This window comes from Sorghum bicolor, chromosome 7 (assembly GCF_000003195.3).
Source record: "Sorghum bicolor cultivar BTx623 chromosome 7, Sorghum_bicolor_NCBIv3, whole genome shotgun sequence".
Classification (NCBI taxonomy): domain Eukaryota; kingdom Viridiplantae; phylum Streptophyta; class Magnoliopsida; order Poales; family Poaceae; genus Sorghum; species Sorghum bicolor.
In genome coordinates this window covers 9,103,512-9,125,032 of record NC_012876.2, presented here as the reverse complement: position 1 = coordinate 9,125,032, position 21,521 = coordinate 9,103,512, and the positions used below count along the sequence as shown (strand labels likewise).

General features: G+C 38.6%; 1 protein-coding gene across 3 annotated transcripts; it reads right to left on the bottom strand.

The window, feature by feature from the left end:
* On the bottom strand, positions 2,890 to 19,881 carry LOC8072159 (protein FORGETTER 1). 3 transcript variants are annotated; one of them, XM_021464860.1, is made up of 32 exons: positions 19,200 to 19,881; positions 18,151 to 18,216; positions 17,850 to 18,023; positions 17,622 to 17,752; positions 17,434 to 17,510; positions 16,539 to 16,717; positions 16,314 to 16,391; positions 15,721 to 15,853; positions 15,001 to 15,061; positions 14,711 to 14,792; positions 14,421 to 14,549; positions 13,848 to 13,991; positions 13,634 to 13,736; positions 12,576 to 12,701; positions 11,547 to 11,617; positions 10,974 to 11,146; positions 10,794 to 10,887; positions 9,914 to 10,011; positions 9,707 to 9,842; positions 9,518 to 9,624; positions 9,001 to 9,096; positions 8,816 to 8,903; positions 8,602 to 8,719; positions 7,358 to 7,469; positions 7,154 to 7,277; positions 7,000 to 7,077; positions 6,502 to 6,620; positions 5,651 to 5,704; positions 5,131 to 5,233; positions 4,437 to 4,565; positions 4,127 to 4,238; positions 2,890 to 3,489 (listed from the first exon to the last, which is right to left on the bottom strand). In XM_021464860.1, the coding sequence occupies exons 1-32, from the start codon at positions 19,824 to 19,826 to the stop codon at positions 3,458 to 3,460; spliced, it is 3,954 nt and encodes a 1,317-aa protein (XP_021320535.1). In that variant the 5' UTR covers positions 19,827 to 19,881; the 3' UTR covers positions 2,890 to 3,457. The 3 variants fall into 3 exon arrangements, with proteins under 3 accessions (XP_021320535.1, XP_021320536.1, XP_002444040.2); XM_021464861.1 differs by having other exon boundaries at positions 11,547 to 11,614; XM_002443995.2 differs by lacking the exons at positions 2,890 to 3,489; positions 4,127 to 4,238; positions 4,437 to 4,565 and having other exon boundaries at positions 5,141 to 5,233; positions 5,651 to 5,699.

Below are 21,521 nucleotides of genomic sequence, written 5' to 3'. Positions count from 1 at the left end.
AATATTTATCAAATACAAATGAAAGTGCTACAGTGTCTATTTTGCAAAAGAAAAATAGAACTAAACAAGGCCTAATTCATTAGTCCAGTTCACAAAGACAGAGAGGTGCAAGGGCATAATGAAGAAGTGAAAGAAATAGGAAGATTGGAAGAATCCACTTTTGTCTTTAACGTAATTTTAGGGACAGATAATTATTGGGATTTGTAGATGTTAGAAATTCAGGTGGTAAACTTATTGTGTAGTCGTATAATTTTCATACAATATATGTTGATATGATTTATTGTAAAAAAACACTAATGAATAACTAACAGATTCGACAGATAACCTCAAGCAATCAGATAATGTTCCGCCTTCTTTTGGAATAATAACGTGTGCTGTGCTTTTGAATTGGGGGAGTTTCTATTCGATAAAGCAAATATCGTCAAGCCTCAGGTATTTATTTCATATACAAGTATACCAGGTATATCTCTGATGCTTTGAGTATCAGAGATTTCAGGCCTATCAGTTTGGTGCACTCCTTTGCCAAGCTCATCACAAAAATCCTAGCTAATCGCCTGGCTTTAAGACTCAATGAGATGGTTTCCCCAATGCAAAGCGCCTTTATTAAAGGGCGTTTCATTCAGGACAACTTCGTGTTAGTACAACAAACTGCTCGCTTCCTCCATCAGCAAAGGCAACCTAGGATGCTATTGAAGTTGGATATAACTAAGGCTTTTGACTCCGTATCTTGGCTTTTCTTGATGGAGGTGTTGAGAAACTTGGGTTTTGGACAGATTTGGTGTGACATTATTAGCGGCCTCCTATCCTCTTCGTCTACTCAAGTGATCCTTAACGGTGATCCAGGAGAAAAAAAATAGAGTACAAAAGAGGTCTGAGGCAAGGGGACTCTCTATCCCCAATGCTTTTTATTCTAGTCATGGATGTTCTGAGATTTATGTTCAGAAAGGCCACTGAAGAGGGTCTGTTGCAGCCACTGGCTAGAAGGGCTTTGCAGCATCGGATCTCCATCTATGCGGACGACGTGGTGATTTTTCTTAGGCCCTCCGCGATGACATCAACATTACAATGGATATCCTAAGCTTATTTGGCAGAGCTAGCGGCCTAAAAACCAACATGGAAAAAAGTAGTGTGCTGCCTATCCGGTGCCAAGAAGAGGACAAACATTTGATACACACTCTCCTTCCCTTACTTGAATTCCCCTGTAAATATCTTGGTGTGCCTCTATCCTTGCACAAATTAACTAAAGCCCAAGTCCAACCAATCATTGATAGAATTTCGGATCAAGTGCCAGGTTGGAAGGCTGATCTGCTGACAAGAGCAGGAAGGAGAATTCTGGTCCAATTTGTGATTACTTCCATGCTGATTTATCTTTGTATGGCCATAGATCTGCCCCCTTGGGCTCTCAAGGCTATTGACAAGATCAGAAGGGGATTCCTTTGGAAAGGCAGGAGAGATGTGAAAGGAGGCCATTGCTTGGTCGCATGGCCCAAGGTTACTCGGCCGGTGGAGTTGGGAGTGCTTGGTATTTCACAGCTGCAGCAACTTGGGTGGGCTCTCAGAATGAGGTGGCTATGGTTGCAGAAAACCGAGCCGGATAGGCCATGGGTTTTTTTTCCCTATTGAAGTGCACCAATCAGTGAAAGCCTTCTTCTCTGTGGCCATTGTTTCTGAAGTTGGAAATGGAAAAATTACTTTGTTTTGGACTGATAGATGGCTCCATAGTCAGAGCCTTGATAAGTTGGTGCCACACCTGTTTAGTTCAATTTCTAATCGAGCAAGAAAAAGAACATTATTTGAGGCTCTTACTGAGGGGAGGTGGGTTGCGGACATAAGGGGATCTGCACTTACAGTAGTTGTTTTAATTGAATATCTTGATCTGTGGGATTTGTTGATAGAGGTGGAGCTGAAGCCTGAGGCAGAGGATTCCCACACCTGGATATTTTCTTCTAACGGGAAATATACGGCTAAGTCAGCTTATGAAGCAATGTTCACTGGGGTCATTCAGTTTCGGTCGTGGGAGAGAATATAGAAGAGCTGGGCGCCGAATAAATGTCGTTTTTCATGTGGCTGGTCGCGCATAACAAATGTTGGACAACGGATAGACTTGCAAAGAAGGGACTCCCACACCCTGAACATTGTCCCTTATGCAGCCAGGAGGAGGAGACAATTGACCATTTGCTTGTTTCTTGTGTCTTCTCACGTCAAGCTTGGTTTATTGTACTGCAACGCTTTGGTCTTCAACATTTGGCTCCGCAACCTGATGAGCAGTCCTTTGAAGATTGGTGGGAGGTGGCCTCCACTAGGGCAGCTGACTATATGAATCAAGGCCTGAACTCTCTTGTCATCTTAGTGGCTTGAGCGATTTGGAATCACAGGAACCGCTGTGTGTTTGAAGGAAGGCAAACAAGATTTGATTGGGCTTATCGCCTCCATTAGAGAAGATCTAAACTCTTGGGGCTATGCTGGGGCTCGAGGGATTTCACATCTCCTCGCCTTGCAACCGAGTTGATGGCTTTGTGTAGTTCGGGTCTAGGCGTGTGTTTATTTTTTCAGTAGGTATATTAGTGGGTTTTGTCTTGTTGGTTGTGTGGGTTCAGGCCCCCTGCCCAACCCCCAAAAAACTGTTTTTGTATTTGGATGATCCACCCTTTTTCTCCTTCTTAATATATTGATACGCAGCTCTCCTGCGTGTTCGAGAAAAAAAGATATATCTCTGATGCAGTTCCTTGCAGCACCAGGCGACAAAACGGCAACCATGGTGTGCTATAGCACATTTGTAACTATAGCAGTTAATGCCCAATTATATAAACTAATTAAGTTTAAAAGATTCATCTCACAAAATACATACAAACTATATAGTTATTTGATGTGACCGGGGCAAAAGTTATGGGTGGAAACTAAACGGGGCCTTAGTCAAAGATTGCTCTTAAAAAGACACGGCACACTATTAAAAAAGGGGGGCTGCAAGGGCGTCAGACTGTGCCCACAGCTTGCTAGGTCGAAGACTCCGCATTTGCGAATCAACAAGTATCTGGGCAGCAATCTGCCTCCAACTCCTGTTGCTCATCAAAGTGTGGGTCAATCCAGTACAGGCAGCCTCGGCCCTCAAGAATGTCAAGCATGATAGCTACACACAAGAACCACAACCACCACCAGTCCACCACGTTACAGTACAGTTTGCATCTGGCCCTCCGATTTAGCTGACAAATGGGCCATGGGCCCCAACAACAGGCTAACTTACAACGGACCCAGATCTACTAATAAACTTATATTAATAACTAACTACATATACATATATAATAACACAAAAAGATGGCCATGCGCTGCCGTATACTTTTCTTGAATCACTGCTGACCGCGTACAATCACACCAGACACACAGGTTTTCCTCGGCGTCACAGATTTGGTCCACAGCAACGCAAGGAGTGCCAGAGTAGCAGCAGCAGCTTCTTGCCAAATCAATCATCAATATCTTGGACCCACTGCAGACCTGCCATGGTTCAACAAAAATGCGTGCAACAACACATGGTAAGCAACATGAGGGGCCGTATAAAATTCTGCAAACATGTCAAAAAGGAAAAGGTATTATGCTGTATAAAATTGCAAACATGTGAAACTAGAGCTCAACCCAAAAAGGAAGCTGGATTTCATCATAACTTAAGAAAAATGAAAAGTAAATATACTTTCGGTGTTTTCAAACATGCAAACGCCTGGTGCGGTGTTAGACCACCAATGTCACCTGTGCAGGCAACATCCACAAAGGCCTTGCCTGCTGTGCTCCATTCCATCCAGTGAATGAGGCCCAACTGCCACCTTCCTCGAACCCACTCAGGCTTCCAGTGGAGGTGAGGTGGAGTGGAGGGATGAGAGGGGTCGTGGCGCTAGGGTTAGGTCACTGTCCAGATGTGGAGGCTCAAGACTAAAGAGAACTGGTTATTCACTCTGTTTTTCATCCAATGACACTAATTTGTGACTGGAGGGAGCAACAGCTAATAGCATCTATAGTTAGCTGACATTGTTTTTCCAGCCATGCATGCAAAATCAACAACGGTTTCTTGGACTATATAGATCATTAAAAGTGCTAGCAGATGGGAATTCTTCTTGGAAAGTGTAACACTACAACTGACCTTCGAGTACCGACTCCACTGCAGAATTTGGAATAATAAGCCCAACAAACCGTTTGTTGTCAGTTGTCGTCTCCAAGCGAACAACACGTATTCTCTTGTGAATCAGTCGCACCTAATTTATGTAAGCAAAAAAAACTGCCAATTAGAGAAGCATAGATTAAATACCCTCCATGGCTCTAGTACATGTACAACCCTATTCTATTATTAAATTTTACCATGCTAACTAAAATAAATATTCATGTAATGTACTGAAAATTGCGGCAGGTGCTTCAAATAAGAGAAAACATCGTTTTTATATGAAAAAACAAACCTGCTTAGCTAGTGCCTTTGCTACTGCACCCCATACAGGAAGTATTAGACCACCCAATACATTAATCTCCTGCAACCGTCTGCCTACCGTGCAATTGCTTCCAAGTTTGCATTTTGGCCCATGCATACACTGTAAGTCAAAAGACATCAGATTAAGGGATGAAACTAACCCAAGTTGGTTAAAGTGCAGACAATATAGCCAATCAAGTCTTCCTAAAAAACGAGCAGTTAGATTCAGGTAAAAGCAGCATGTAAAGTGAGGATTAATCCTGGAACTACACTAGTTTTCAGATGCTCGAACTATAACTTGTTGAATCAAAATAAGAGCTAAAATAATAGAACCCTTTGGATGGTCTCCTTTATATGGTTGATAGTAAACAACATTGAACTGGAACAATGACTTATTGTCCCAAGCAAGTTGGGGTAGAGACAAAACAATAACTAAAAGCAACTTTGTAAAAAAGAAACAGCTAAAAGCAACTAAAGTCAAAGACATTATGCCAAGCATTATTTTATCATCCCTTTGTGCTAATGGTAAAAACCTACTTTTATTTCTTTTCTAATTTGTACGCTCATTGGCAATAACAGATCACTGCAAGCTTAAAAAATAAGTGACCAAGCTTCACATAAGTTTACAGGTAGTTTGACAAACATCACAGTGAAGGTTGGATGAAGTTCTCTAACTAGAGCACTACCTGCTTGGATGAAGAGTCATACTCTTCTTGCCAGCCTTTACTAATTTTGTCAACAGATGAGACCTTTCTGTACTTGCTTTTAAGCTCAACCAAAGGCATTTCCCTTAAAATAAGACAGAGACAACATGTTATGTATGAAAATGTAAACAAAGCACCATGATATAAGAGCCCACAAGTAACACCTATGCTTTACTGCCTCCATTTGTGACATACCCCAGAATGCATGCAGTCAAACTACTCAAACTTTGACCAATTTAGAATTTAGGTTTGGTTATAAGGGAAAAGAATGAAAAATACTTTCATAATATAGTAGTTTACATGTTTTTATTCTCATGTTCATATAAAAAATTATGGTCAAAGTTGCACACTGAAGACTGACGATGTCCAAACTGTCATACATTTATTTATGTACGGTTGGAGTACTCAAGATGAATAGAAGAAATCAACTCTGTCAATATTTGAAGTATTCTGAAAGCAGTAATACAAAAGAAAATTATTCGGAAAATGATGAAGCAAGTACCTTGAAGCCTCCCCGACAGCCGGACGAATTACTCTGTACAATCCTTCAGCTGAACTGGTACAGCAAAAGTGAGAACAAATGCAACAAGGATTCAGGTCGAGAAAAGCATAATTGCAATTACAATGTGGCATTATATTTTTTGGCAGCCAAACAAACTTTGTAGTCATGATAGACGCATACCAGAGCATCTTTTATTACAACAAATACTTCAATATCCATATATCTGACTCCAAACATCGTTAGGGCCCGTTTGGATCCCTTTATCTTGGAGGAATTGGTATCTACTTAAGAAATTAGGCTATTTGGCTTGGAATTTGAGATTCCACAACTTTCCAAAGTTCACATATAAGCCTATCTCAAATTCATAAGGTGGGATATGGAAAATGGATTCTTTCTTCTTTCTTCTCCAACTTAAGTTGTAGACTTTCTTTTTTCTTCTTTCTTCTTCCACAACTATAATTTATTACAATGAATTCAATTCCAAGGATCCAAATGGGGCCTTATTCCATATTTCATGACAGTAATAGGGACCTTTTTCTTATATATTTAAGATTCTTTGAATACGCTGTAGAATTCATTAAATACTACAAGTTGACAATGCGCTAAACTACCCAATAGTATACAAAAATATATCACATGTGTCAGGATTCCCATCACAGTAGGGATCTCTTGCTGAAATGTTTCATTTGTCATCAGATGCCACAATAATTGCACCATCTTCTATTAGTTACGGAAGTTTCTCAACAAGGTTCTTTCTTACCCATGTTCTAATAAAGAAATTTACAATCCTGAGACATCTTATACAAAATAACAAAAATATAAATAAAGCATGCTCATCAATCACATCTTACCCTTCAAAAGCTAGCAGAAAGTGTCTTCTCCCCATCCATTCTTTTCTGGACTCATAGAATCCATCACTAGAAGAACCTGCTTTATCTTTCAACCTTTCTTCAAGTATTGTATTTGCTAACTGAACATTTGCAATTGAAAACATAGAAAACAATGCACTTGTCAAGAGGTGCAGTCTTAAAAGTAATGCAGAACCAAACTGAAATCTATATCTATACCTATACATATATCTATATCTAATATCTCATAGTCCTAAACCCCACTACAATCCTATCTCAACATGCAAGCCATCTACATCAGCAGCCCACTAGCACATGTAATTATGTCACCTATGCATTTATTTGTCCATGTCAGCATACAATACTATCCAGTACCCACCAAAATTTATTGGCAATTCCTGCAGCAACGGGCGGGTATGCTCCTAGTATAGATACATTTCATGTCCCACAAGTTCTTAAGAAAAACAGAAAAAAAGATAGTGGCTTCAATACGGAACCTACCTCCCAAGAAACTCCACGGTCAACTGTAAAAGTATATAATACTGTACTAGCACCAGACACAGTATCAACATGAACAGTCTGCACAAACAAAATTCAGTTATAGCTATAAGAAGTAGAGCTACTACAGCGAACTTTTGTCTGAAAGAAACACTACCTTTGGTGATTCTTTCATTTCAACACTTTTAGCTTTGATATCAACAATACCAGAGTCAAGTTGCCCTTCAATTCGTGCATTCTGAATCACTATATCAAGTATGCTTGTGAAAAGATCAAATAATCTGTCATATTAAGTATGTCCGTGAGCTGCCTGACCAGGTGCAAATGTAATGGAAGAAACTTGTGTTCAGAAAAAACTTGCCTATTCTGGATGTCTGGAAACAATCCCAGAATACGATTAAGGAAACGGGCAACATCATGCATATCAGAATCAAGAATCCTACCAGTAAGCTTTCCACCATTTTTTCCATTGCCTGCAACGACAGTTGCCAATCACAAGCTCCAACTTTGAAACTAAATAGTATAGATTTGATGCAAAAATGGCAGAACATTTCTCTCAAGTACTGCATGGTACTCCCTCCATTCCAAATTATAGCTCATTTTGGCTTATGCCCTAAGGCCTTGTTTAGTTCACCCCGAAAACCAAAAAGTTTTCAAGATTCCCTGTCACATCAAATCTTGCGGCACATGCATGAAGCATTAAATATAGACGAAAACAAAAACTAATTACACAGTTTGACTGTAAATCGCGAGACGAATCTTTTGACCCTAGTTAGTCTATGATTGGACAATATTTACCACAAACAAACGAAAGTGCTACAGTAGCGAAATCTAAAAAATTTTCACATCTAAACAAGGCCTAAGTCAAACTTCTCTAACTTTGATGAAGCTGACAAAAATATACGAAGATTTACAAGTTTAAATAAATGCTCAATCAATACATATTTCATGGAGAAATTGACAAAAACTAATTTCATATTCTAGATGTTAAAAAAAATCGACTTGCAGGGGGGTAAGACAGCTCCCGAGCATTGCATTAAGAAGACCTTCTCACACAGGTCAAGAAAACCCCCAAACTTGGTCAAAGGCTTTAATAGTAGTGCCACTCAAGAATCATTAGTATATAAAAACTCCACTTAAGCAGCCAAAAAAATCAACAAGTGCACACATGATTATGAACTCAGACTACAGCCAAACTAATGTTTGAAACAATTAGAAATGAGACATTGGTCAAAAACATGAAGTTTGTGCACCCATGATTATGAACTCAGAGGTGAAGTTTATATGATAAATTGGCCGAAAACATAAAGTTTGTGGCTAAGCAGCATATAGCTTCGAGAATTGTACCCATGTGATGTTTTTGTTTGTCTACGATAAGAACAGGTTTTACTACAAACAGAAGAATGGAATAACTGAAACATATTAAGTTCAAAAGTGGCACTTACATATATGATAAATTGGACAAGAATGATAAAATGTGTCACTAGTTTTAACTTGTGAATGGTAAAACACGATATTTAGAAGCAAAACAATCAAAACAGAACTTTCTAAAGTTCATATTTCTAATTCTGAGACAATACAAATAAGTTTGTGAAACAAACTTACACATTATAGGATCCCTAATAATTCCAACCGACACTAAAGCAGCTTTTGCTTTAGTGATGAACTCTTCAAGGGTAGCTTGATTCTCAGAGCATCCAAAAGGCACAACAGGAAAGGCATCCTGGTAACCTTGAAATAAAATGCTTTAGAACAATGCATATATTTTGAAATGACCCTGCCTTCCTTCCAAAGTGAAAATAAAATATTAACTACTAACCTGTTCCATTATTCCTCTGTACATCATTGTCAGGGCTTTCTTTCCATAATTACTGTCATAGTTAAAGGCGCTAAGTGATGGTCCAGCTCTACAAAAGTTGGATCACACAATGTAAACTAAAGACGTTCAAGGTTACACTTATCACAGAACAGAGTTGACTGACATCAGTAAACATGAGAAAGAACCTTCGATCTCCTTGCGTTAAGGCTCCAAGAGACTCCAGCCTCTTTGCCACAATTGATGCAAATCGCTTTTCACCACCAAGGTTTGTGAAAAGAAGCCTGGATTGGTGTTTGAAGAATTATAAATTAGTGATTCAGAATTTCAGATATAAGTAACTTAAAAGAAGGTCATTTCCCTTCTACCACTGAGCATAAGATAATAAGTGTTCTTGTGCTATATGAGAATCAGAATACTTCCATGTATTGAGTTGCATGCACCAACCAGTTCAACCCAAAAGCTTAAGCTGATGGGGAGAGGTGGGCAATTCACTTATATTCCAACACCATGAACAAACAAAAACTGCATTTTTTAATCAAATATTCAGGATAGTTGTGTATCTTTATATTAAGAAGGACAAAGCGTAAAATAATCCATCAAGGGAACCTACACACTACCACAAACTCACGCACTCACATATCTACAAGTAAAATAACAAATAGTATAGATGATCAAATTGAAAAAATTGTGTTCACATAATACCTATATTCAGGTGCAGAAGTTTGATTAGAACGATGAGTTCTCCCAAACTGCTGAATTGCACGGTCTGCACTCCAAGGAAGCTCTAGTGTTATGTGCACTCTTCTCCTCTGGTATGTGCAGTGCAGTTAAGCAGGATAAGGCACATTCCTACAGACAACCATCAAACTGTGGATGAGGAGGAAAACAGACCTGATTTTTTGCCCTTCGATCAGCATGTAGAGAAACACCAGCTGATCCTGCTTCTGATATTATGGCAACATTCTTTTCTCCATCCATGAACTGCTCCTTTTCATGCATATTGATCATGTCCAATGCAACTTCTTTCCTAGAAAGGGCATATATTTGAATTAGAATTACTGAATCAAAGAAGATAACATTACATGAAAGCTCACTCACGTGTTTCGCGCCTGGTAAATAACACCTTTTCCATCTGATGCTCTTATTAGCATACCACGTCGTCCAGTTATTTCTGCAACATTGTCAGGACCACCAAGCTACAAAATACAAGAACAAATGAAATGTCCGGAGGTATTGTTGATGACCAAATAATCAGCTAAATTTTTTAGACAAACATTTCACTCTGCTGATTCAAAGCATATGATGGGCTAATGATGTAAAAAAAATAGGGCAGGATCGACCCTGGATGCCTTATCCATGAATTAAAAGCCATTGGCGTCTTCCTAAACATTTACCCATACAAGGGTGACATAGGAACGGGTCCATGGACCAAGGGGCGACGGAGAGATCGAGGCAAGCACACCGACATGATCGTTTTTGAATGCATGAGAGGCCACATGAATGCGCCGTTAGCCTCTTCATTACTTATTGAAGAATTCAATTTAACTCCATTACTAAACATAGCCGAACAGTGCTAAACAGTAGCTAGAGGCCGTTAGAGGGGTGCAATTCCTGTGCACATGAAGGTTTAGTTATATTCCATTAAGCTACATATGCAGTTCTACTATTAATAGCTTATTCTATATTTCCAGTTCACAAATAGGATTAGCTGGATCGAATTTGGATATCTTAGATCACACATCAGAAGTCACTGATCCCTCCAAAATACCTAAAATATTTATATTTACTCATATGTTCCTCTAAAGTCTAATCTACATAAGAGTTCTGCGATTAATAGCCCATTCTATTTTTCCATGTCTTAAGAGATTTGGGTTCACGTCATCCTCTAGTGTGAGGTTATGAATACCAACTGTTGGTCAACATTCAATGCAAAATTCTTGAGGGTAGTTCAACATTTTCAACTTGAAAGTTTGATTACCTGATCGATGATATCATCTAAAGGATTACTAGGTAAATCCAAGGAGCGGATTATGTCGAGAATCTTTGACTTCCTGTCCAATGCAGCATCATACCTGACAACAATTTTCAGCAAGTTCATGAAATGGGTCATATGAGCATGTCAAATTAGCGGATGCTTATCGATTCACATAACAGACACCTCTTTGAGAGTTCAGTCAAGTAAGCATCTCTTTCTTTCAAGTAGCTTTCTACTTTCTCCTTGCAACCATAACATGACCAATCATCAGTCACAATTTCAGTCCAAGGTGGAGTGAGGCAACCAGGGTGAACCCGTGAAGCACAAATAGAGCAATAAAGCAACAAGCTTTTGTCCTGAAATGACATGCAAATTAAAGGGTTAGACAAACTAAACAAAATAAGCAGATGTAGTCATCAAATTCCAAGAGCTCAGTGTTGTATGCTATTACAAAGCAATGCTGCCTTTTTGTACAGTGCACCAAGACCTGAAGCAGTTAGTGGTTTGTATTTAATAAATTTCTGGGCTATATTGAACAGTTGTCCGGTAGCGCCAATTTGAACAATTGGTGTCTGGCTAACATTTAAAAGTTCAGTTAGATCTGGAGATTGCCAGTAAACTGATACTGACATGTGCAGGGATAATTTTTTTTTTCCTAAAACAGTTTTTAATTTCTGGTGTGATAATAAAAAGATCACCATGGTACATCACAAGTAGGCTAAAATTTGCAGTGCCTTTTGAAACATAAAAGGTCACCTCCTCAGTGTTGCAAATCTGACACATATAGAAGTCCTCATCAGATTCTGTTGATTCATGATCTGACTCTGCTGTGACATTTATAGAATAGATAAATAAGTAAATCGAGAAAATATTAAGAAAGAGATCATAACTATTATTCAAGCTGTCCATGCAACAGCAATCAACTGTTTCAACTTTCCAACAGCACAGTATTATCAGAAGATATTACTTTCACACTACAGAACACAGAAGTACAGAGGCCTATGAAAATATTTGGATGCTTTGCTATTTCCATGACATTTCATCGCAATTATGTGCACATTTATATTTTTTTTCCTTTTATAACGTGTCTAAGGATTTGGACAAGACTTTAAATTGTGTAATTTGACCATCAATTTCTTTTACAATATATCAGCAATTGCTACAAATCAATGTAGTATTAAATGATTTCTGATCTGAATCTATTAATATAACTTTCATTCACTAAGCGTACACACAATCTGACTAGCCATTAGTCGACATTTATGAAATTGAGCTTTTCAGATCCTAATACGTTCTGTTCATGTAAAAATAAATGGAGTAAATGTAAGTAATAAAGCACGTCCAGACTATGTAAATAGATGCAATTATATGTAATGAGCTAACCAGGTTCCATTGGTTTTAATTTCTTACCAACAGGCATATCCCAATGCAACAAATAATATGATTATCAGGGAGAGGAAAGAGAATTTGCCAATGACCACTCCTTGAGATGAGAGAATAAGCTACCTCGGTAACTGAACAATGGATCCCGTCCTATGTAATTTACACTATAGTATGAAAATTTTTGAAGTGATTAAGAACACCCACTAATGGCAGGTTTGTGGTTGTGCTACAGTGCTACTCTATGGAACATAGGAGGACAAAGGAATATTTATCAGCTTCACAAATACTTTGCTCTCCTACAAAGATGCTTCCAAGTGGTAACTATATAAAAAATAGAACTACTTTTGCCATTGCAGTACCATATTTAGCAATCACTGTCAACAACTTTGTCAGAGAACTTACGTGCAGGATACTCATCACCTCCATCTGCATTCACATCTTCCTTTTTTCCAAGTTTACTAACTCGCCCTTTCAAGGACATATCAGATCCATGCCGCTTGTGCTGAAACTCCTGGACTTTTTCTTCACCTGCAACAGCATAGGTAAATAAAGAAGCAAGCAAGCAGGACTGCATAGACTACAAATCTTCTCTTCTAAATCAAGTCAACGGAGTGCCAAAACTTATTTTCTGCAATACAGATGGTTAATTTTCAAACAGGATTTTTTTTTTTTGTGAAAGTTACAGCAGTTGACAACATCTGAGACATTGAAGTTTAGATTAGAAACCACAAGTCCTGATTTTTTTTCCAAAAAGAATGTCTGTGATAGTGGGGGAGAGCTATGTATGGAACGCTATAGTACTGATCCAACAGTGGGAAAGTAGTAGATTACAAAGCATAATGTAACAATTGGTGGGGTTATTGACTTATTGTATATAATATGCACTGGACTAAGAGATGATAAATATAATGTGCTGCAACAGTTAATTGTGATGTAGAGGTAAGGTGCGTGATCTTATATCAGCACAACGGAAGATGGCATGGCAATTACTAGATAAAAACAGCCAGCCTCTTCTGCAGCAACCAAAAGCCAAAGTTCATTAGTCATTTATCTAGTGCAATATAAAATACATTATCTGGGTACAAACTAACAAACATGAAACGCACCATGGTTTGAGCACAAAACCAACATGTAAACACACAGAAAACAATTAAGTAATTACTAATAACAAAACATCAATCATTTTTTATGTATAAATTTAGCTTATTTTGGAAGAAATAAAAAAGGGAGAGTAAATTTTGTAAAACTACAGATACTTTGGCAAACTTATCACAAAACTACATATTTAAGTTTCTGAAGAGTGTTTGTTGTGGTGCTCTGCCTCTCCTTTGTTTTTATTCTCTTAATGAAATGACATGCAGCTCCCCTGCGTTGTTCGAGAAAAAAAAACTACAGATTTAAGCTGGAGCATCAGTGTCATGTTACATGACTATATCTTTAAAGTTTGTGCCAATGCAAACCTTGCTCAAAACAATCAGGCTTTGGAGGCAAAGGATAATTATCTTCTACCAGCTTAAGAAGAAGCTCTCTAGGACCAGAAACGAAATCTTCCAATTCAATGCCCTGCAACATACATTTGAATTAAGAAACAAAATTTTGTAACATCACCTGCCTAGCCATAGAAATTCATAAAATGGGAAGAAAATAATTAGTAGTCTTAGATGACAAGCGCACATATTTAGCAACAGCTTCCTCAGTTCGAGCTTCTCCAGTGCTCTGGAGACCAATCACCACACATTTTTCTTCTGCTAAGGCTTCTTTTGCCAACCTCACAACAGCAGGTACCTTTGCAGACATACACATATGCCTAAAGAAACGCTGCAAAAAAAATAATAAACATAATGTACTGTTATTAAATTGTTAACAACATATGGTAGAGTTAAGAGAATATGAAGCACATGATCTGCCAGACTTCACAGCCAATGCATCAGAGTTCTTTTTCTTGAACATGCAGGAGAGCTGTGTATCATTATATATTAAGAATAATGCATCATAATTCTCTCTGATCCCATATCTGAGTTGAGAACATCAAAGAGTTATATACCTTTCGGGTTGTTATTCAATTTGTAGATGAACGAGAATGTAACTACCAAAAACATGTGTTCTTCCATGTAACAAACTATTTCCTCTTCATAATGCAATACTTGCAGTTCTCATACATGTTTGAGGAAAAAACACTTTTAGAGAAACTATGAACTTCCTTATTGACCAGTATGTTTTCAGTTGCATAAAATGAAAAGGAACCACCTGATGACTGGCCCAGTATAGCCGCCATATTTGAGCTGAATTGACTTTATCTTCTGCATAATATTCAATGGCTGATAGGAGTTCAACACGCAGTTCAACCCAAAGTGCAGCTGCCTTTCTATACATATTCTGCAACATGAGATTGGAACTACAGGTTAAGAAAAGTACTAGACAAAGTTAAATTTAAAAGAATACTACTTTACATCGATGAGCAATCATACTAACAAAATGTTTCAAAGAGAAGCAATCTTATCACCAAAATTAAAGGAAGAGGCAGTATATCAATTTACCATCATTCTTTCCTCCAGAAGTGATTCCAGAACATCAAAGTTAGCACCCTTATAACTTAGAGTACGGCAAACATACATTCCCCTGGGAAAGATTTACAAAGCAGTATTATGAACATTGACACACAAAAGCACTTAATTTGGAATTTGGCAACACTGTGGCCTATGTATGCAGTATACACAGAACATTAGATATATGTCATCAGAGCATATGTGCTGTCTATATCAATTAGTGTGCAGTTGTGCGCATATTGGGCAGAATTTGGTAATTCAGCAGTTCCACAAATACTAACCTGGCTTTCATGTCCATAGCAACTAGTTCAAGAGCACCCACACCTCCTTTCTCAAGAGCACCTGAAAATTTATCCCACAAAGCATGAGCACATCATTATTATTTATTTGAAATTCACAGGTTAAATTTCTGATAAAATCTAATGGAGCATAGTAGTACTAGTACAGGATACAATGCTAACAACTGTGATTTGTGAATATATGCGCTTAAAACTGAGAGGTCCATTATTTCCAAGACAAAGGGATATTTGCCTTACACTAATACGTGATAATCTAGCTTTTGTGGAACAATCTAATGAACAACAAAAGTAGATAGCGCTGTCCATTCATTCAAGTAAAGAAAAGTGCAGTTAAAGCACCAGTTCATTTCCATTTACTTTGGGAAGAATCCATGTTTAAATGCTAATTAACACCAAAGACATCTGATAATACTAGATTCTCTATCTGATTGCTTCCAAGCCTTCTATTGCACAACAAAATGTACAAGAACTACAAATCTTCCTTTTCATATGGAGTATGGACAACTACAAGTAAACTACTACAACAGCCTTAGATATACTTGGTGCGTGTAACTATTGTAGAAGCCTCACCACTGAGAGATGGGAACAAGTATTGTAATTGCTGTTAGGATGAATGGATCAAATAATCATTTGTTTGTGAATTCAGACAAGGCCAAAGGAAAAGAAATATGCACAAAGAAAAAAGGAGGAATTAACGTTAACCTAGAAATTGGTGGAAATTCTCAAACGATGTTCCGTCTCCCCATAGACCAAGCCGAACCATATAACCTAAATTTCGAGGCTCAGATGCACCAGTCGCTGAACAATAAACAACACGTGCCTGAGGTAACATATCCTGTAATGTTTTGTACCATTAGTGTATCAACACCTCATCGGAAAAGTAAATTGTCACAAAAAAAAGTCAAACTGAGAATTAATACGACCACCCCTAGAAAGTAAAGGATCTTTGTTCCAAAGAAAGGGGTGTAATGACATGACCATTAATATTGTTTAATGAAATTACAAAATTCACAGCAACTACCATAGTAAGCTATGGTGGCAAAAATCCTTCATCCAAATAACCTGCCTTGCATGAATTTTTACAAGGTTTATGCTCCAATGGCAGGACAATTTGGACATATAGTTTTAAACATATATTTTAGGAGGCAGTAATTTATATACAAAATGTTTGCTTTTAAAGCCACACAGCTCGTGTTCAAGAAATTGGACACGTAACGCCATAGCAGCAGAACATGTTCTATGTTGATAACAAGAACAGAACAAGGAAACATCACCAAGCATGAATCTACATGCACCTGAATCTCAAGAACAGCTTTACCAGTGCGGGTGGGCTGGCTCCCTGCCTCAGGAATCAGATTTTTGGCCTTGTGACACTGCAAGAGAGATCATTTCAGTACATTAAATAATGTCAACATGTTTGCATAAATAAATGGATGTTTTCTAGGAGATGCCAAATTCAATCAATTGGATCTTATTCCTTTTGTAGGTGACTCAGCAATTCAAGCCTGAGTCTTGTTTACCTCATCAAACACCAGAAGACCATCGAACTCAGATCCGCACCACTGTACCAACTGCTGCAAACGGGAACGGTTCTCAGAGGATGCTATCAAGCTGCTATAAGTTACAAAAACAACTCCATCTGTGATCCCAATGGTTTTAGAGTCTAGCTTAGAATATGAAAGCTTATTTAAAGCGTGCACTGCAGAAAAAGCATACGGTGTCAGTCATAATATCACCAACAGTCATGAAATGGAAAATTGATGTATTTGCCAGATAGAGGTTAAAATTTGAGTTCTACATTTCATCAGACAGGTCATTTGATCAATGAATTATATTAAGTGCTTCCTCCATTAGGAAATATAAGTCCATTGGTTTGGTCCTCCAACAGGAAATATAAGTAATGTTTCCTTTTTACCTTGGACTAATTTTATGCACATTGGCAAAATAAGATTAGTATTGCTATTCGTTATGAAAACACTTTCATAATATATAACTCTTTCCATTTATGATAATATAACTTTATAGATATTGCCAGTCAAAGTGTCATATTGAAGACCATATTGGTCCAAATCATCTTATATTTCAGATCGGATGAAATATTTATCGATTATGGTTAATCTTGTTTCTCATCAAGAAGACACCTGAAACATGGAAAATAACAATGCTTCCATACTGTTGGGTGTCATTGATATTTATCTTGATTTATAATACTTCTCTCTTATATGCACTCCCATAATGTTTGATACAAGTAACATTACATGTCAGCCTATATGCTTTCATGCAAGTTTTCAACAATGACAATGCGCATCATATCTCTCAATTCCAGTTTTTTGCATGAGATGGCCTCAATTAGAATGAATTGCAATTTCATTTTGCTCATGACTCAAAAAAACTGGTGCATTTCCAGATTCGCACCTTCCACACATTTTGCACCAACATCATCCAGATCTCTGCGAGCATCATATTTCAGGTCTGAACCAATTGATATCCACCTGAATAATTTATCACTAATTAAAAATGCAAACAGGCAATAAATAATGCAAGTACAGAAAAAAAAAATGGATAGGTGGTTACAGAATTCCTTTTCTTGCAGAAGTTCTTACAAAGCTTTATGCCTTCCCAGCTGCCAATTTTCCCAGATCAATCCAGCAATGGTACGTCCTTTACCAACACCAGCTCCATCTCCGATGAAGAAACCTGCTCTAGCTCCAGTTGGAAGATGATGAAGATGCCTCTGCCATACAAGAATGTAAACTTAGATGAGAATGAGATGCATGTACATACAAAACTTCATGAAAAAGGAGATGACCAACAATGAAGAGATAACTGACCTGACAAGCATACACTATTGTTTCAATCTGTAAGGAAGATAATGCATTGCTTTCATCCAATTCTTTCATGATATTCAACTTGTAAGTAGGTTCAGGAGGTTGCACTGCTGACAAGGAGGATGTTTCTACCAGAGGGTCAGGATGAGGAAGACCAAGAGATAGCTTGGGAGGTCTCTGGGAATAAAATAGGAATATGTAAATTTCTCAAAGCAACAATAGAAGTGAAAACAGGAAGGGACCTAGGAAGCACAAAGCTGCTCTCCCTTCTTTTCATGAAAATAAATGAAACATAAACCCTTACATAATCAATGAAAGTTTCCCCAAAAGTGCCACTTTCATCTTCATCACGCTCAACATCAACTGCAACCTGCTTAAAACCGATTATAGTTATAAAGCTAGTAGCATATCAAGAAGCCATTGATGCATGAGATTCTAAATGACAATGACAATTGAAAAATGATAGGGACCATTGACTGTTCAGTGTTTACATGCACCATTCAACAACCAAACTTAATTAAATACAGATAAGAAAATGCAAAGTGAATTTAGTATTTAACACATGCATAAGTTAACTACTACGCCAAACTGTATGTGTTGTACACATGGCTACTATAGCCAATCAAACTGCTAGTCAGGGTTCCAGATGACTTCAGACAGAAAAAAAGACTTCAAATAGTTTGCCAATGTGCTCAAGTATATTTTGCTTGTCTGATTAGCACTGAGGCTAGGTTCTTCCACCAAATAAGCTAATTAAAAAATATTAAGACTTAACCTATTAATTTGTGCATGTTATCCCTCTGAAGACTAAAGGAAGTTAGTGGATGGGTTCCACATGATACTGTGGGAAATCACACAGCAATATTTTAGAACTGAATATAGACAGTGCTCTGCTTTCTTGTGCAACCAAAAAAGTTCAGTTCTTATCTTACAGAGAAGTCAGGGTCACAAAGGGACCCATCCAACACCATGAAAGTATGATAAACCAAATCAATGGTTAGCTTAGCTAATTGTTGCGTCTACAGATAATTGGACAAGCAGAAGGAGTACATGCCTTCTTGCATGTAAGTTCAGCTTCTGATGAACTGAAATGCTCAAGTGCTTAAGGTGTTTTCCCCTGGCATACAATCTATTGGGCTTGCAAGGATTTTGGCGATTTGAAGATCCAAATGTTACCAGATATCTAGAATAATGGCATTCAGACATGTATGTGACGAACGCTCAAATTAGTCATATGTCATTGCTCGGTTAAAAAAGAAGCTATTTGACCCATGATCAAATCAACTGACACCACAATTTTGAAGTTTGACCTTAATTCATGTCCGTCATTGCCACAACTGTGCAAAGCCATACCTCATTGATCTCCTCAGGTAGCTCAGGAGGATGGAACATGGGCAGCATGGGCACTGGAAGGCGTGGCATCATCGGCAGGAAGGGCAGGTGAGGCATTGGCACTGGTGGTGGTGGGAGTGAGGGCGGTGGCGGCGGGAGCGGGGGCGGGATAAAGCCTGGGCCAGCAGAGGCAAGGAAATGGCGGAGCTTGGACAAGTCGACAGCTAGGTCGACGCCGCACTGCGGGCAGCGGAAGCGCTCGAGGCCGTGGGGCACGTTGAGGACGGCCTTGCAGCGCGCGCAGGGGAGCTGGATCTTGGTGGGGTCCACGCCCTGCGCCCGCGGAGGAGCAGAGCGGCGGGCCAGAGGGTGCGGCACTGGCTGGGGCTGAGGCTGAGGCGGCGGCGGAGGCTGCGGCGGCAGCAAAGGTGGAGGTGGTGGCGGCGGAGTTGGGCCTGAGGGCGGCGGAGTCGGGGAGGCCTTGGGCGGGGAGGGCGGCATGAGCTCCGGCGGGAGCCGCTGCGCCATGCGGCACTTGGGGCAGATGAACTCGGTCATGCCGGGAGCCACGGCGAGCACGCCGCGGCAGCCGGCGCAGCGCACCTGGACGGGGGCCGACGCGGCGGGGGAGGCGCCGCGGCCGGCCATCGTGGAAGGGGAGGGTTTCGGCCGTGAGGACAGCTGGGGGACTGGGGGAGGGAGGGAGAGAAGGGACTTGGGTTTGGGTTTTTACCGGGGTTCTGGCATGCTTTTCACCAGGGGGTGAGAGTTTCTGCCGGTTTTTTTTTCTATAAGGGTACGTTTAGTTCCTTGTGGAATACAAAATATAAATTATAAATTATTTTGAAATGATAAAATATAAATATAAAAATTTTTAGAGTTATATTTAGTTTCATTCAAAATGCATAATTTATTGTTCTCATTATAACCTTGGAGACTCTTTTTGTTTTTTTTTTGCCTCTTGAGAGCAAAATCCAAAATGGAGAATGGCAATTAATTTTCCAAAATTTTTGCATAGTATTTAGTTCCATTATGCAAAATAATGGATCAAAATCTATAATTTTTTGGATAAAAGAGGAACTAAACACCTCTAAGTAACGAATATTCATTTCGGGGCACAACATCCTATTGATTTTTCAAGTGTCCTTTACGAGAGTAAAGGTGTGCTATGCATGTGTGTTTATAGAGGACGAGCGTGCTTTGTGTATATGAGCATCTACATCTATAATTGGGTCTCACAAAAAAAGAGTAAACACAAGATACTAGAATGGTTGCTTGTCTAGCGTGCTTATCGTGGCTATCAGCGACTTTATTTGTCTCTCTCTTCATCTTAGTGATCGAGACCGAGTGTTGCATCTCTTGAGTTATTTCTACAAATTCAGCAAGGGCTAATCGCAAATATTGTCTTGGGTTATGACAGGAGACCTCTATCAAGCCGTTGTAGCTACCACCTCATTGTTAGTGAGAAGTTTATCATTTATAAGTCTAGCACTATAGCTAACCTAGCTCCCAATAATAGTGCATATGCTTCAGCGTCCAATGGATCCATGTTTTATGGGATTGTAACACTAGATAGGCTATACATGCATAGATGAGGTGAGAGTGACGATACCAATACCAGTTTAACACCGATAAAAAAAGGTGGGTTCTATAGCCACGAAGTCTGTCACAGAAAGTTCTTGGCCCATCAATTATTTGCTAATGAGCATTCCTAGTACCAATATTTTCTAAGCATTCTTGTTGATGATCTTATTTCTGAGTTTATTTCATGTGTAGCTTCACTAATCACTAGTGAACTAATCAAATTTTTGTGCATGAGTTTCTCTGGCCGGAGTGTTGTGCAGATTCTAGACTAGGCAAAAAAGGATTTTGAGGATGTAGGATTCACTAATGCAATTTTATTAGGTACATTTGCTATATATGCAACACAATGTTATTTGTGACATTTTTCATGAATTTGCATGGTAATAGCTAAATCATTGATAAATGAGTTCAAATGTGCACTTCCTTTATTCCAAATTATATGTTTTTCTACACTAAAAGCTATGTATCTAAATATAGTGTATATCTCTTAAAAAGTCAGAATAACTTATAATTTAGAAGAAATTTTTAACCATAAACACAACAAGAAAAGCCCCTAATATACTATTTTATTAAGGGCCTGTTTAGATGCACTTGAAAACTCAAAAGTTTATAAGATTCTCCATCACATCGAATCTTACGGCACATGCATGAAGCGTTAAATATAGATAAAAACCTAATTGCACTGTTTACCTATAAATCGTGAGACGAATCTTTTAAGTCTAGTTAGTCTATGATTGGACAATGTTTGTCAAATACAAA

Bases quoted from the DNA above. Each gene is read 5' to 3' on its own strand.
- LOC8072159 (XM_021464860.1), bottom strand. From the start codon at position 19,826: ATGGCCGGCCGCGGCGCCTCCCCCGCCGCGTCGGCCCCCGTCCAGGTG. The intron at 16,718-17,433 runs GTGCGAATCTGG...CTTTTTCTGCAG, and splicing joins TGGTGCAAAATGTGTGGAAG to TGCACGCTTTAAATAAGCTT. The intron at 7,078-7,153 runs GTAGTGTTTCTT...TTGTTTGTGCAG, and splicing joins AAATGAAAGAATCACCAAAG to ACTGTTCATGTTGATACTGT.